This window comes from Oncorhynchus keta, chromosome 32 (assembly GCF_023373465.1).
Source record: "Oncorhynchus keta strain PuntledgeMale-10-30-2019 chromosome 32, Oket_V2, whole genome shotgun sequence".
Classification (NCBI taxonomy): Eukaryota; Metazoa; Chordata; class Actinopteri; order Salmoniformes; family Salmonidae; genus Oncorhynchus; species Oncorhynchus keta.
In genome coordinates this window covers 5,779,685-5,796,803 of record NC_068452.1, presented here as the reverse complement: position 1 = coordinate 5,796,803, position 17,119 = coordinate 5,779,685, and the positions used below count along the sequence as shown (strand labels likewise).

General features: G+C 45.9%; 2 protein-coding genes across 4 annotated transcripts in view; one reads left to right on the top strand and one right to left on the bottom strand.

Annotated features, from left to right (window-relative positions):
• LOC118365714 (polycomb complex protein BMI-1-like) overlaps positions 1-2,004 on the top strand; it is a 24,117-nt gene extending 22,113 nt beyond the window's left edge. Inside the window, exon 10 of the transcript XR_008088392.1 lies at positions 1,304-2,004. The gene's annotated coding sequence lies outside the window, so the exon portion shown is untranslated. The remainder of the gene's footprint in view (positions 1-1,303) is intronic.
• Positions 1-17,119, bottom strand: part of LOC118365713 (protein AF-17-like) — a 22,258-nt gene extending 5,139 nt beyond the window's left edge. The window contains exons 1-18 of one of the 3 annotated variants that reach the window (XM_052490533.1): positions 16,646-17,119; positions 15,337-15,416; positions 15,111-15,165; positions 14,681-14,790; positions 13,102-13,205; positions 12,859-12,952; positions 12,399-12,515; positions 12,203-12,289; positions 11,698-11,848; positions 10,632-11,486; positions 9,859-10,025; positions 8,709-8,829; positions 6,799-6,865; positions 5,139-5,287; positions 4,334-4,546; positions 4,016-4,092; positions 2,404-2,768; positions 2,035-2,092 (exon numbers count right to left, since the gene is read on the bottom strand). In XM_052490533.1, the coding sequence (XP_052346493.1) occupies positions 2,035-2,092; positions 2,404-2,768; positions 4,016-4,092; positions 4,334-4,546; positions 5,139-5,287; positions 6,799-6,865; positions 8,709-8,829; positions 9,859-10,025; positions 10,632-11,486; positions 11,698-11,848; positions 12,203-12,289; positions 12,399-12,515; positions 12,859-12,952; positions 13,102-13,205; positions 14,681-14,790; positions 15,111-15,165; positions 15,337-15,416; positions 16,646-16,754 (2,979 nt within the window). In that variant the 5' untranslated portion in view covers positions 16,755-17,119. Of the gene's footprint in view, positions 1-2,034; positions 2,093-2,403; positions 2,769-4,015; positions 4,093-4,333; positions 4,547-5,138; positions 5,288-6,798; positions 6,866-8,708; positions 8,830-9,858; positions 10,026-10,631; positions 11,487-11,697; positions 11,849-12,202; positions 12,290-12,398; positions 12,519-12,858; positions 12,953-13,101; positions 13,206-14,680; positions 14,791-15,110; positions 15,166-15,336; positions 15,417-16,645 lie in introns of all 3 variants that reach the window. The other 2 variants (XM_052490532.1, XM_052490534.1) reach the window with 2 other exon arrangements.

Sequence of the window (17,119 nt, the reverse complement as noted above, 5' to 3'; positions counted from 1 at the left end):
TATCCAACCTCAACCTATAGTGCCCCCTAACAAGCCTAGCTCCAAAGAAAAAATCTGATATTACACGTCCATTTAAAACACTGCAATTCCAATCCACAGTGGCCCATCAACTTCAAACTTGTCATCACTATCATAGACATATCTAAGACGAACCACACTGAATTTGGTAATATATATAAAAAACAAGGAAACTATTAATAACTAATACTTTGCATATGTAACACTCTTGCTCAAAATCATCTCATGAACCACATGTCAAATTCACTCCAGATGTTGTATTTAGAATCATGATTGCACATAAAGGAAGATAATTCCTGCATGATCGAGTGATCTTCTGTCCTTTTTGTCATCCTGTGAACCCCGTTCATTGCTGCTCACAGCTATATTTTAATAATGTACAGTAGAAGTCGGAAGTTTACACACACCTTAGCCAAATACATTTAAACTTAGTTTTTCACAATTCCTGACATTTAATCCTAGTAAAAAATCCCTGTATTAGGTCAGTTAGGATCACCACTATATTTTAAGAATGTGAAATGTCAGAATAATAGTACAGAGAATGATTTATTTCAACTTTTATTTCTTTCATCACATTCCCACTGGGTCAGAAGTTTACATACACTCAATTAGTATTTGATTGCCTTTCAATTTCAATTCCACAAGCTTCCAACAATAAGATGGTTGAATTTTGGTCCATTCCTCCAACAGAGCTGGTGTAACCGAGTCAGGTTTGTAGGCCTCCTTGCTCACACACGTTTTTTTCAGTTCTGCCCACAAACTTTCTATAGGATTGAGGTCAGGGCTTTGTGATGGCCACTCCAATACCTTGACCTGGTTGTCCTTAAGCCATTTTGCCACAACTTTGGAAGTTTGCTTGGGGTTGTTGTCCATTTGGAAGACCCATTTGTGACCAAGCTTTAAATTCCTGACTGATGTCTTGAGATGTTGCTTCAATATATCCACATTATTTCACTCACGATGCCATCTATTTCGTGAAGTGCACCAATCCCTCCTGCAGCAAAGCACCCCCACAACAAGATGCTGCCTCATTGTCCCCATGTGCAGTTGCAAACTGTAGTCTGGCAGTTTTATGGCAGTTTTGGAGCAGTGGCATCTTCCTTGCTGAGCAGCCTTTCAGGTTATGTCGATATAGGACTCGTTTTACTGTGGATATAGATACTTTTGTACCTGTTTCCTCCAGAATCTTCACAATGTCCTTTGCTGTTGTTCTGGGATTGATTTGCACTTTTCGCACCAAAGTCCGTTCATCTCTAGGAGACAGAACGCGTCTCCTTCCTGAGAGGTATGACTGCTGCGTGGTCCCATGGTGTTAATACTTGCGTACTAATGTTTGTACAGATGAACGTGGTACCTTCAGGCGTTTGGAAATTGCTCCCAAGGATGAACCAGACTTGTTGAGGTCTACAATTGATTTTTTGAGGTCTTGGCTGATTTCTTTTGATTTTCCCATGATGTCAAGCAAAGAGGCACTGAGTTTGATGGTAGGCGTTGAAATACATCCACAGGTACACCTCCAATTGACTCAAATGATTTGAATTAGCCTATCAGAAGATTCTAAAGCCATGACGTAATTTTCTGGACAAGCTGTTTAAAGGCACAGTCAACTTAGTGTATGTAAACTTCTGACCCACTGGAATTGTGATACAGTGAATTATAAGTGAAATAATCTGTCTGTAAACAATTGTTGGGAAAATGACTTGTGTCATGCACAAAAAAGATGTCCTAACCGACTTGCCAAAACTATAGTTTGTTAACAAGAATGTAGTGGAGTGGTTGAAAAAACTAGTTTTAATGGCTCCAACCTAAGTGTACGTAAACTTCCTACTTCAACTGTATCTCTTATTTCGGTCCCGATAATTCATCCATTAATACGGTTTCAGTTTTATTTGAACTTCGTATGATGATCCATCTTATCATCATGGTTGTGTTGTATTGCGTTACCAAACATCAAGAGCATGTACTGCAAGTGTTTGCATGTCTGAGTGTGTTTGTAGTGCATGGTAGAGTCATTACTGGAGTGAAGTGCTGCTGGAGAAGGAGCTGCTTCTGCTGCTCAGACAGGAGGGAAGACCTGAAACACAACCATGTTCAATATTACTCATCATGGGACACTTCCAGTGCAAACAACACTTACCCAGTCAACCCATTAGTCACAACAAAAATCAATTACAGTAACAGTCTAGACCAGAATCAGTCAGCACAGCCAGTCACAACAGGACGATATAAAAATGTATCCCTGTCATAAAAATAATGGCCGTGGCTATCACAACAACAACAACTGATCAACAGCAATCTACAAACAACATCCTCACAAAACAATCAACCAACACTATCACCAACCATTATACTTTTCTGGTGATCAGACAGAGAGGAGGTACTCACGGACTCATGCTCTTGGGGATTTGCAGGCCCTGTGCCAGTGCCTGGGGGCCCAAAGGAGGAGGCTGGGGCCGCAGGGCCGGCAGGGTGGGCTGAGGTCCGTTCTGGACAGGTGACTGGATCACCCCGTTCAGGCTGCCCAGCACGCCGTTCATGTTCAGCTGGGGACTTCCTGCTAGGGAGACCATGAGCCCGCCCACCATGGAACTGCTGGCCTGACTGAGGCCCCCCAGGCTGTCAGTCAAACCCCGCCCACCCAGCCCGTTCAGCAAGGGCTGGCCGAAGGAGGCGGGACTCTGCTGTGGGGGAGGAGTGCTCTGGAAGGAGAGGGAGGAGCTACTGCGGGAGGGACTACCAGAGTGGAGCTCCTAGAGTCGGAAGAGAAAAACACAGGGTAAAACTAATAGGACAGTTATGGTTCATCTAAAGGTGAAATCTGTGAGGTTCATTTCCCCATATTTCATATATTAACATTCCCTGAAATGTAATAACACGCATGCCCCGCCCACCTGAGGATTTGTCTTTTTCACCCATCTACTTCCTGTGTTTGAGGGGTGAAAATCCACTTGTCACTTAAATTTCACTGGATCAATTGCTTTCATTTTACACCTGTGACTCTTTCATACTCTTGATTATGCCTGTCGTTTTTTCCCGTTAACGTTCGTAATGACCTGTCAAACACACTCTGGTAATGGCTAAAATGGGCTCAATGAAATGCATTGTCTTTACACTGATTCTGTAAAAAAACGCTAAAGCTTGGTTAGGGATTTAACGCACCATCTTGACACCTCCATCACAAGAAAGATAACTTTATTTGAATGGGTGTTCATTTTTTTGCGGAATTTGGAAAAGTAATCCTTTAATACAGTTGAAATGTTTACAAATTAGAGGCTCTGAAATGAAAGCATCTTCCGGAAATGAACACTCGGATTATAGTGATATTAGTTTGACCTCGCAAATGTAAAGTATGTTTAGATAGGTGTAATCTAGAGCGAAGCGTGTTGATTTTTACTCTGAGGGTTTCCTGCTATTGACACACTTGTTGAATTATGCAAGGGAACGTGAGAACAACAGGGGCACCTAAGCCAGCGCAGGTGAGTGCAGGCAGGGTCGACAGAGGTCGTGTTTGGGGGTTGCAGCCCTGTGCCACCCCTTTATGTTAATTTATTCCTAATTGCAAATCTAACCTGGTGTATTTATGCAAACGACGCATATAGAATCGTCTTTATTTTAACACAAAATATCCCCCAAAATACCTAATACAATAAGAACATTTATATATAAGTGCATTCTAATTTTTAAAAAGTGACATTTTACAATAAATTGAATACCTGAATTCCTACCAAAATCCCTAAACTCATTAATCGTCCGTGCCAGTAAGATGAGTATCTTCATCCATTGTCCTTCTGTTGCATTTTTAGCAATCTAGATGACCGTTGCTACTCAATGTACAAACAAGTGGAGGCGGCACGTTTGATTGGAAATGAAACCCAGATATCCCCTTTAATGCTACAGTTGGGGATAAAGGGCAAGAGTATTGTATAAGTAACTACACAGTGGGTTCAGGTGTTGGCCGGTACTAAGTAAGGCGTGGTGGGCACAAAGGGGTTCTCACCTCGGATGAGGTGATGAAGGAGGTATCATTCAGGAAGCAGCATTTAGACAGGGGACTCTTATTGGTGCTGAGGGGGTCTATAGGGACAAGAGAGGTACACACACAGGGATATAGATATAGATACAGGGACAGGGTACCAACTACAAAAAAAAACACAACACACAACTGTCTAGATTATAATGACAAAAACAAGGTTTGTTTTGGGGGATGGTGACACTCTTTTCCAGACTAGCAAACTGACTCTATCAACGAATGAGGTAAGGAGGATGGGAAGCTTCTGAAAGGAGGTGAATGAGAGGAGGGTTTCCTGAGTCTGACCGTGTGCGGAGGAGAGGAAGCTGATGTGGGCGGTGGTGGGCACTAGGCCCTGGGCGGATTGGTGGGAGTGATGGACCTGCGGGGGGAAGGGACAGGCCAGCTCCACGTTGAGCAGCTGCAGCCGCTCCTTCTTGGCCGTCAGGCTGAGAATCTGGTCCTGGAGACGCTGGTTCTCCTGCTGCAGCGCGTGGAGGGACTGGAGCATCTCTACAACTGGTGGAGAGAGAGAGATGGAAAGGGGGAGGGGGGAAGAGACAGGAAAAAGGGGTAGGAAAGAAAGTGAGTGAGTGTAGAGCACTGCATTAGAGTCTGTTTCATTTTTTTGTTACAGTTTCCATACTAAGCCATTTTATTTTAAATATAATTTTTTTAACTAGGCAAGTCAGTTAAGAACAAATTCTTATCTACAATGACGGCCTAGGAACAGTGGGTTAATTGCCTTGTTCAGGGATAGAACGACAGATTTTTACCTGGTCAGCTCAGGGATTTGAACTTGCAACCTTTCGGATTTACTGACCCAACGCTCTAACCTCTAGTCTACCTGCCGCTACCGGCCATGATACACTAATGATCATCGCAGAACAGCACAGCGCATTTTAAAGGATCTGAAAGCAAGCGTATCAGACTGACTCGGGTTGATAAGAATCCACTTCCTCTCCAAAGGGTCCAAAAATACATTTCACATCGGGTGTGTATGACCGACTGTGTCACAAAGGCAGACACATCGCCCAAAAAAGACCAACTGAAAATCCTCAGAGAATGAAGATATATTATAGACTGCCACAAAGAATCCCAGTGTACTTACTGTTGGCACCCATCTCTCCGTTGCCATGCTTCTCCAGGAGGAGCTCTATGTGGGAGCTGGATGGAGGGACGTTTTCAGGGCGACCTCTGACCCCAGGGCCCACACCCTCCCTCTGGTCAAACAGTAGAGGCAGACAGCTCATAGGAGACCTGAGAGAATAACAGTGGTAAATGAACAGTCATATGCCTACAGAGAACAGAAACAGATTGAAATGGAATAACGTTGGTACACAAGAGACAGAATGAAATGGAATAATGTTGGTACACAAGAGACAGAATGAAATGGAATAATGTTGGTACACAAGAGACAGAATTAAATGGAATAACGTTGGTACACAAGAGACAGAAAGAAATGGAATGGTAAAGCATACACAAGTAAAAGTGACCGTATGAGAGAACAGTGTTGATAGTGACAGTGAGAGAGAATAGTGTTGATAGTGACAGTGAGAGAGAATAGTGTTGATAGTGACAGTGAGAGAGCACAGTGTTGATAGTGACAGTGAGAGAGAATAGTGTTGATAGTGACAGTGAGAGAGCACAGTGTTGATAGTGACAGTGAGAGAGCACAGTGTTGATAGTGACAGTGAGAGAGAACAGTGTTGATAGTGACAGTGAGAGAGAACAGTGTTGATAGTGGCAGTGAGAGAGAACAGTGTTGACAGTGGCAGTGAGAGAGAACAGTGTTGATAGTGGCAGTGAGAGAGAACAGTGTTGATAGTGGCAGTGAGAGAGAACAGTGTTGATAGTGGCAGTGAGAGAGAACAGTCTCATAGTGGTAGTGTGAGAGAACAGTGTTGATAGTGGCAGTGAGAGAGAATAGTGTTGATAGTGGCAGTGAGAGAGAACAGTGTTGATAGTGACAGTATGATAGAACAGTGTTGATAGTGACAGTGAGATAAAATAGTGTTGATAGTGGCAGTGAGAGAGAACAGTGTTGATAGTGGCACTGAAAGAGAACAGTGTTGATAGTGGCAGTGAGAGAGAACAGTGTTGATAGTGGCAGTGAGAGAGAACAGTGTTGATAGTGGCAGTGAGAGAGAATAGTGTTGATAGTGGCAGTGAGAGAGAACAGTGTTGATAGTGACAGTGAGAGAGAATAGTGTTGATAGTGACAGTGAGAGAACAGTGTTGATAGTGGCAGTGAGAGAGAAAAGTGTTGATAGTGACAGTGAGAGAGAACAGTGTTGATAGTGACAGTGAGAGAGAATAGTATTGCTAGTGACAGTGAGAGAGAACAGTGTGGATAGTGACAGTAAGAGATAAAAGTGTTGATAGTGACAGTGAGAGAGAACAGTGTTGATAGTGACAGTGAGATAGAACAGTGTTGATAGTGACAGTGAGAGAGAACAGTGTTGATAGTGGCAGTGAGAGAGAACAGTGTTGATAGTGGCAGTGAGAGAGAACAGTGTTGATAGTGACAGTAAGAGATAAAAGTGTTGATAGTGACAGTGAGAGAGAACAGTGTTGATAGTGACAGTGAGAGAACAGTGCTAATAGTGACAGTGAGGGAACAGTGTTGATAGTGACAGTGAGAGAGAACAGTGTTGATAGTGACAGTGAGAGAACAGTGCTAATAGTGACAGTGAGGGAACAGTGTTGATAGTGACAGTGAGAGAGAACAGTGTTGATAACAGTGAGAGTAGAGTCAAACAGAAACTTACTGTGAGGAAAGGCTCTCTCGTGGCGAGTTGTCGTGACATGGGAAGCGACAGTCGTCCATCTCGGACTCTGAGAGGAGAGAGAGCAATCCCGATAAACTACCAGGTAGCTACAGTAGGGGAGACTGGGGTAAGTTGAGCCGTTTTTTACATTCAGCATCACTCCGTCAAGAGAAATATACTATGTCTTTCTGTTTTGAAAACATTGCTTGTCCAAAAAAAGTGGTCTCTTCGCACAACTTAGCTGACCTGTGGGATAGGGTTAGTTAAGTTGTGCTGTGGGACAGGGTTGGTTAAGTGGAGCTGTGGGACAGGGTAAGTTAAGTTGAGCTGTGGGACAGGGTAAATTAAGCCGCAAACACATTTCTGTACTAAATTAAATATTTTAAAAATGCCTTTTTAAAACCATGTCTATCTTAATTTCCCAGAACACAATTCAACACAATCACAATCGCTTTTTGTCTTTTAATAATTTTAAGCATCTTTTAACAGAGGCTTAACACCTAAGGCCCTGTTGTTACCTCATATCCCTGAGATAATGCCTTGATTTTTTTCTGCCTGGGAAGAAAACACTTCAATTTGCTCAACTTGTCATTGGCTCAACCATTACCCCATGGTCATTGGCTCAACTTACCCCATGGTCATTGGCTCAACTTACCCCATGGTCATTGGCTCAACTTACCCTATGGTCATTGGCTCAACTTACCCCATGGTCATTGGCTCAACTTACCCCATGGTCATTGGCTCAACTTACCCCATGGTCATTGGCTCAACTTACCCCATGGTCATTGGCTCAACTTACCCCATGGTCATTGGCTCAACTTACCCCATGGTCATTGGCTCAACTTACCCCATGGTCATTGGCTCAACTTACCCCATGACCATTGGCTCAACTTACCCCATGGTCATTGGCTCAACTTACCCCATGACCATTGGCTCAACTTACCCCATGGTCATTGGCTCAACTTACCCCATGACAATTGGCTCAACTTACCCCATGACCATTGGCTCAACTTACCCCATGACCATTGGCTCAACTTACCCCATGACCATTGGCTCAACTTACCCCATGACCATTGGCTCAACTTACCCCATGACAATTGGCTCAACTTACCCCATGACCATTGGCTCAACTTACCCCATGACCATTGGCTCAACTTACCCCATGACCATTGGCTTAACTTACCCCATGGTCATTGGCTCAACTTACCCCATGACCATTGGCTTAACTTACCCCATGACCATTGGCTTAACTTACCCCATGGTCATTGGCTCAACTTACCCCATGACCATTGGCTCAACTTACCCCATGACCATTGGCTTAACTTACCCCATGGTCATTGGCTCAACTTACCCCATGACCATTGGCTCAACTTACCCCATGACCATTGGCTTAACTTACCCCATGGTCATTGGCTCAACTTACCCCATGACCATTGACTCAACTTACCCCATGACCATTGACTCAACTTACCCCATGATCATTGGCTCAACTTACCCCATGGAAACATTTTGACTATATTATCCCACACACAAAATTATGCACTTTCATGCTAGGTTTAAGACCTCATACTGAAGCTTATAGAGACCCAAACTGATGTAAAGAACAATCTTAAAATGATCTACTTTGGTTTAGATAAACGCATCATGAAACCTCTAACACACTAAATTCATTTGACTTAAATGTATTTTTACCTAACTTGCTAACCACCTTTTCCATGTGATTTCTTCCGTCACAGACTGAAATGAAGACCTCTTCCTAAATATTTGGTCAAATTGTTCATTTTGTGTATGGTTTCCTAGAAACAAGGGTGGCTCAACTTACCCCTTTGTCTCAATTTACCCCACTCTCCCCTATGTAACTTCATAGCAAACATAAGTATCTCACTAACGAGTGTGTGTGTGTGTGTTACCTTGAAGTGAGGTCTGGGCTTGGCTCAGTAGCGAGGGCAGTATACGGGCAGTGGAAAAGACCCTGCCAAACGGCTGAGAGGAGCTGAGGCTGTAGGAAGAACTGGAATATGGAACATGCACCTACAAGGGTTTAACACACACAGAACAAAGTTAGGATCTCATTTACCTGGCAACTGAATACATGTGGGATACTATTTTAGTTGTAACATGATATCGTTGATAAGCTCAGTCAAATGGCACTATATATTCCCTGCATAGTGCACTACTTTGACCAGATGCCTGGTAGTGCAGTACAGATGTAGGATCTTAATTTGATCACCCTGTTGCAGGAGAACTGTCACTATCAACACATTTTTAACTTGTCGTGTATTTGAGGTTTAAAAAGGCGTCCCAAGTTTGTAATTTCCACTTTGAAATGTCAGACTCCTTCACGAAAAAAATGTATCAACCCCTACAGAAGTGTCCATTAATTAAAATCCACATAATAATTCATATTTCCTGCAGAAGCAGGATACTTTTTCTGCTGTAGCAAACTGGCTCAAATGAAGATCATACATCTGTATATAGGTACTAGTGTGCCATTTTTAAGAAGACGAAAGCTCTGCTACCTGACCCGAGCTCGACGGGCTCTGACATTATACATGGTAGTTAGGGCCGGGTGGGGCCTGTTTTTTCATCAATAACTAGGGTACGTGCCGGGCCTGCGTATCACTAAATTGATGACAAAAATGTTGAAGCTGAGCCATTTGCTCGTGCTCTGCTGCGCAGTACAGTTATATCTGGCTCAGCCCGCAACATGATGTCAGAAGTGCTTCCACCTCATCAAATATAAGGCCGGAGAGATTATTTCACAGAGTTTCGAGTGACGAAAAGTATCTAACAGCTAACTGCTCTCTCATGCCCAAGCGGAGCCGTTGCTATGGATACTCACAGACTCAGAGCCGCCATGAGCAGAGCAGGGAGCTCGTGACGGACAGAGAGGAGCGGCTAATGGATTGACTAACGCAGGAAGTTATTTCTGATTTTGGCCAGGGCCGGGCCGGGCCTTAAATTTGGCAGAAGCAACCGGGCCTGGGTAGGGTAGAGCCTGAACGTCGAGGATATGGGTAAAGGCTCGAACGCAGACATGATGTTGATTTCCCCGAGTACCTGTGGGTTGAGGGCAGAGTTGACTGGTTGAAGTGACACTGTGGAGACGTGAGATGGCAGGAGTCCTGAAGAGAGAGCGGTGCTACATACGCCTCCGCCCAACGTCAGAGGGGCGTTACAGACAGCCCCACTCAAAGACAGAGGGCCCTCGTGACAGGTGTAGATTCCTAACCAAGAGAATAGTATCAGACTTAATTCATAAATGCAATTCATTTATAGAACACACACACACACACACACACACACACAACCGCGCACCTAAAAGTGTTGAGGTCATATCTTGTCAGAGTAGAGCAAAAGCAGGATGTCAACCCAGCCATTGACGCACATGCTCTCTCTGTTGACACTGCACACAAAACCACAATCTAACAAATCTCTTTACGACGCACAGATCACTAACTACCTAAGATTTACTACGCACGTGCAAAGTCTGCACTTCTGGTTCTGCTCAAGAAGTCATGAGCAAAAAGCGTTATACATACAAGGGTTCTTTCCTCTGATTCTTACTCAATCTCTTTACTCCTCTTCTTCCTTTTCTTTCTCTGTAGTGCAAATATGTACAGGCTTAAATCTGGCCGCCATTTTCTCAACGAGGCATCTTGCTTCCTGAACATCTCTAAATACACATACTTGATGATGTGTACGTTCATCATCCACAGCCACAATACACAGAAGTGCTGTGTATTATTTTCACATGCAAGTGCACACAGGATGCTAGAGGGCTACCGCACAGAGACTACGCCCGCTCACGACGGATCTGGTGAGAGACTCACCGGAGCCGAGCAGCGTATTGCCGCGTCCTGTGGAGAAACTGACGCTAGAGGAAGTGGAGGAGGAGGGGAAGGAGGAGGAGGAGGAGAGGGAGGAGGTGGGCAGGGTGGAGGAGTACGCTGTGTGGGGGAGGGAGGAGGAGCTGGGGAAGAGCGAGGAGGACGAGGTGGAGGAGGAGGTTAGGGAAGGAGGTGGAGCAGGAGCCATGTGGTGACGGTACTCCTCCTCTCGCCTCTCCGTCCGCTCCCGGTTCTTGCTCCCCCGCGGACGACCCGGTCCGTGCCGGCTCTTCTTGTTGCCACGGTGCCTCCTCTCCCGGTGTGTTGGCAGCGGTGGTGGGGGCGTGCCCTTGTCCTCCTCTAGGTTGGCCTCCTCCAGTATAGGGGGCGTGGCTAGGTGCGGGGACTTGAGAAGCGACTTGGAAAGCTTGTAGTCCCCCGAGGAGGAGGAAGTGATTTTGCGGAGCTTGCTGCTGCCGCTGCCTATCCCACCCGAGGAGGAAGTGATGCGCATGATGGAGCCGAAAGTGGAGATGGTGACCTTTGTCTCGAAAGAGTTGGTCTCGCCCTCTGACCTCTCGTGACCCTGCGACGACCCTCCGTGAGGTCCGTCAACCGGGGTCAGGGCCGGGGGCTGCAGAGAGGCCTTGTTGTGGTATTTACTATTGTCCAATTCCTCCTCCTCTTCTTTCTCTTCTTCCTTTTCCTCCTCCCCTTCCTCGTCATCTTCCTCAGGCGCTGTCCGTCTGGTCCGCTCATCCCGGGGCTCCTCGGCGTCGTGCTCGTCTGCTCCTCGGTCGGGGTCACGCTCCAAACGAGAGGTAGAGGAGAACGGGAGCAGGTCTTGGGAGCCGCCACCTGGGAATACACACCGTAGTTATTCCCAAACACAGCACATTAACATACCTAAAACCATTATAAAACACACGTTCAGACTAAACACAGTGAAGTTATACCAAAACAAAGAGTTCTGCACTAGAGAGTTGGTTATTCACAAACAGAACTGACTGAGAAGTTGCTTGGACACAAAACGGCAGGTTAGTTGGCCCATAAAGGATTAGCTTTGTACCCGTGTTGAAGGGACTGGAGGAGCAAGAGGAAGAGGAGCAGCTCTTGCCAATGCTTCCTGTCTTCTTACTGCGGTGTCCCAGTTGGCCGTGAGAGCTCATCCTCTTCAAATTCCCCTCGCTGTCCTTGTTGCTGTGGTGACCCGACGACAACTAAATCAACAGCACAAGAGAGGTCACGGGTGGAAAATGTGTCATTGGAGATCGAGAAGCGGTTTGATGTCACAGATTAAAGCCCTTTATGCTCGTTAGAAAGTATTGCGAGACGGTCCTGTTAGAGAGTTCAACCAAGGACCTCACCTGAATAAAAAACATTTTCTCAAATGTATCCACTTAGAAACGCACAATAGTTCAAACTATTTAGGGAACCAAATGGTTATACTCGGTCAATGATGGAAGAGGATTGGTGGATGTGGGGAAAGACTGGAGAGAGAAAGAGAGAGTTAAGAGAGGTTAGAGACAGAGACTGAGGGCATTTAGGGGTGTAAATATTGGAGTTGGCGTTACCTTGTCCATGCTGCTGGACAGTGAGGACCCCAGACCATCAGATGACTTTTTATGCCTCTCCTTTTGCCTCACCTTGTCCTTGTGACTCTGAATGTAACCAAAGGGAGAGGCTGAGGATTTGAGCATTCATGCAAATACACCAAGCAATAGTCAAATGCACGTTCAGTATGTACACAACAATACACAAGACACTCACCTTCCTGAGCCTGTGGTGGTGGGAGCCGTGTTTGTCCTGGGCGGGGGACGTGGAGCCCCCCCTGGAGTGGCCGAAGGAGCCGCGTTCGGTGTTCTCTCCACTGGAGCGCATCTTCCTCTGCTACAGGACCCCGCCGAGGAGAGGCAGAGAGTCACACTGCTGCCAACCGTGACGGTCACAGGGGCAAGTACAGCTATAGGGGCAATAGCTGGACGGGCAATCGGCTAGAGCTACAGGGGGCGGAGGCTATTTCTCCACGCCGGCTTGAAAAGCTATGTCTCCTTGCCTTCCTCAACGCAGTATGTGAATGTTACAAAACCAAGTGGAAGTAGTGGAAGTCCTTTCCAAATCCGTCTTATTACACAACACATTTACACATTTCATTCCATTTAAATAAATAATAACTGGAGCTCTCCTAGAAAGCTGAAAAGAGACTTGAATAACTCTGCCAGTCTCTTACCATCTTGATGTAATGGTGCTTGCAGTAGCCACAGTACTTGACGTTGTCAGCCTCGGGGCCCTCCTCCTCACACAGCAGGCCAGCCATCTGAGCACTGCACAGGGTTAGACAGTCAGACAGATGGGAGAGGACACACACACACACACACACACACGCACACGCACACGCACACACACACACACACACACACACACACACACACACACACACACACAGACACACACACACACACAGACCACTCACCAGGTGACGTGGAAGGCTTGTCGACAGCCCTGCCGGTTGCACGTCATGCAGGCCCCACACGCAGCCTTGCTCTCTCTCCCATGGTCTTCACAGATATAACACGTCTAAAGAGAGGGGAGGAGGAAGATGAAAAAGAAGGATGACTGACCAGAACAGATCTCCTCTTATCAACGTCAGATGTCATGTCCAGCTGAAATCACTCACAGATCTAATGGGCACACTTAGCTATGGAATGGAAATCGGGTCGTTCCACGAAATTAATGCTTTTTTGCATTAAATAATAAGTTATGACTACTTAACTATGCCAAATGGCATCCCATTCCCCATAGAGCGCACTACCTTTGACCAGGGCCCATAGGGCTAAAAAGTAGTGCACTATACTCTGGGCCCTGGTCAAAAGTAGTGCACGACATAGAGAATAGGGTTCCATTTGGGACACAGCCAGTGTGATACTGTTCAACTCTATGGGCCTCAGCAGTGCCCAGAGTCCAACCCTAGCCTGTCATTGATAGCAGCCTGCTATGAAACATTCTACCCCCCTACTCCTCTTCACACCTCGCTCCCCTACGGCTATTACCCAGACAGAGGGGGCTGGCTGTCTGCCTAGCAACAGGTGCTGGACAAAAGAACAGCGGGCCTCCTTACCTTTCTTCTCTTCTACCCCTCCTTCCCTTCATCTACCCCCCCCTTCCCTTCATCTACCCCCTCCTCCTCCCCTTGTGAGCCACATGCATCATGGGCCAAAGGGAAACAGGGAAACGGCATTTTTGGAGCTACTGTAAAGGAGGGAGGGAGGGTGGTGGGCTTATTGAGCCTTCACCCGTTGTCTGCGTCCCAAAAGGCGCCCTATTCTCTGTGTGGTGAAGCCACTTTTGACCAGGGCCCATTTGGGATTGTGTACTATTTGGGACACGGCCCATTGTCCACTCAAACGCTCTCTGAGAATGCAGGGCAGCAAATCCTTGATGAATGGCTCTGACAACCCAGACCAGAGAGGTGCAAGCCTTTTACTATAGCTGCCCCTGACATGGTGGCGCGAGGCCACTACCAGACGAGTACCCACTATCGTTCAGCAGCAGGCGTCTACGTAGCTTCCCATTGACTCGAATAGAACTGTAATCCAATCATATAAAAGCTTTCATTCAAAAACAAATCTGTCTGGTGGGCATATGCTGAATATAGATTTTTCCACAATAGCGATCACTCAAGACCATTAGGCCTGAAAGAATGCAGACGATGGTGGGATACATGGCCCGTGACTATCCAGATGCCAACTTTAAAGGCTAAACTTGCAGAGAGGACTTAGGAAAAACTCCGGATGATCTCATGAAAGCTTTGCCCCGCGCAAAAATATACTGTATACTAATGACTGCGTGCAAATGACAAAAACAGCCCCCCACGAGTTTGTGTGGAGTTTTGAAGGTAGGCAGAGATGGACAACCCTTTACTCTGGCTAAAGAAACAATATCTCCAATTTCATTCAATCATTTGAAGCCAATAAAATGCATTTCAAATGACGGTCAGAAAAGACAAAAGACAAACAAGGCTATCAAAAGTGGAAGTGAACAGTGACGAATACCTTGATGTATCTGTCGTGAGGGACGTACTGTAGTACGATAGGCTCCATGGTGAGAACGTTGGCGAACTGCACCTCGGGAATGTAGAGTGCACAAACCACATGGGCCCAGCCTGGAGAGAGAACAGCTCACATTAGTACAGACACACACGCACGCACGCACACACACACACACACACACACACACACACACACACACACACACACACACACACGCACACACACACACACACACACACACACACACACACACACACACACACACACACACACACACACACACACACACACACACACACACACACACACACACACACACACACACACACACATTATATGTTTGTAAGACAAGGGAAACGTGGAGGAAAGGAGGGATTGATGGAAAGTGGAGGATGAAGAATAGAGGAAGGAAAGTCAGCGTCCAGTAGTTTACCTCCACTGTCTGTCCTCTTGAGGGCGCCATCTTTGTGAGGGCACAGCTCACATCTCTGATGAGAAATGAGAGCACACCTCACAATAACCAACTACGCACAGTAGCTTCAATAGCACACTGTACTACCAGTGTTATTTACTACGACAGGCAGGGATATCCTGTACATTGATAGAGATTTGAATGAGTATACGGACAATATATCGATATATGGGATATATATACTCACCACTCTGGCAGCTCTCTCCTGAGACTCACATTTTCGACAGAACCACGGGCCAGTGGGCACCTGGACAATACCATAGCACGCTGTGACGCACACACCCACACACATAAATAAAGACACAAATACAGACAAATCATTAGTCTACCACTCAAATGAACGAGACACAAACAAGTTACCTAACTTATTAGTTATGTAACTAACTAACTTCTTGGTATACCTTCAACTTTTAATTAATATATATATATTTTTTTTACTGTTGAGAGCAAGCATAGAGTAAGTAAGTAGCCTTGCACGAGCCATGGCTTGTACGAGCCGGAACGACTCATAGGAGCAAGAGCAAATCTCCTGTTTCCATAGTGTGAAGCAGCTTGATGTACAAGTACACCCCCTGGACAGGATGCTCGTCTATCACTGGGCTTTACCCCCAATCTATCTCCTTAATGCTGAGTGCCAAGCAGAGATGCAGCAGGACCCATTTTACAGTCTTTGGTATGACTGAATCAAACTCCCAACCTTTTCAGGACAGACACTCTTACCACAAGACCACTGAATTGAGAGAAGGCGTAGCCAGGGCATAAAGTTAAGTGTCACAATGATTTATATATTTATTATTCCCGAGACGATCCCAATATTGATAGGCTATTGATTTAGGTCACCTTTTTCAACGAGTGGTGGCGGTTTGAACGCAACCATAGTGGTTTTACTTTGCAAGACATAGCCTAATTTATAATACTAGGACGTGAATATCAGTTTGTAAACTCAGATTGTATCGTGTGTCGGACACAGACGATATTGTTATTGATGTTTCCTACATAGCACAATAAATAAAAGCCACGGGGGGATATACTGCGAAGGTGTGCACTACTCTTATAGCCTTACAACCGTAAAGATGTACACATTAAATCATAATTCATGGCTCTTCTTCGACTCAAAACTCATGGACATATTGAGTGGCGACGTTGCTGCAGGGCTGAGATACAAAGATGTCAACAAAGAAGGTGAATATATCGTTGAGGAAACAATTCATCCGGAAGGCCCGATAGGCCAGCTAGTCCACTGCTCCAGCAGTAGCAAATGCTTCCTAACGATGCGTAACTTTGGATCGAATAATAGCCATTCTACCAAAACCGCAATAGCCGGCGCCATAAGGGCTCGGTGTAATGTTATATGTCCCCTCTCGCACCACGGCAACGCGTGTTAAAGGAAAACACCCCCTCCCACATAAACAGGCAGACACGCACGCACGTAGGCACGCACCACCCCATCCTTCCCCCAATACCGTAATTACATTGTAGTATAGCAAGCTAGTTACCCTGGTGAACAGCGACGCTGCACCCGTGCCCATCACAGTATACAAGAGGATTTTCAGCCCAGCCTCGCTCATCGGAACACACGCAGCAACCTCCAACCATTTCCCGCATACTGTTCCCATACGGTATTTGATACGGTTTTGCGGCGACTTAAATCGCCAGGGTGTCAAGTAGTCCCTGACTTCAACAGTGTATCAAACATGGTAGTCGGTAGTCGTGCTACTCTGCAACCAAGAATGAATTTCAGCGTGGGGGTTTCGGGTACAGCGAGTTTTTCCGTGATGTCTTCCCGTCCCCCGTAGAACCGATGCAGTGCGCATGCCCACATCTGCAGAATAGTCTCACGGTGTGAAGATGACAATATTTCCATCCCTTGAAGTTGTGTGTCCTCAGTTGTCCATGCTCAATGGCAATATGTATGTTCCCTTTCTACATTAGAATGACCAAACAGCCCGATCTCCTGCTGTCGAAAAGCA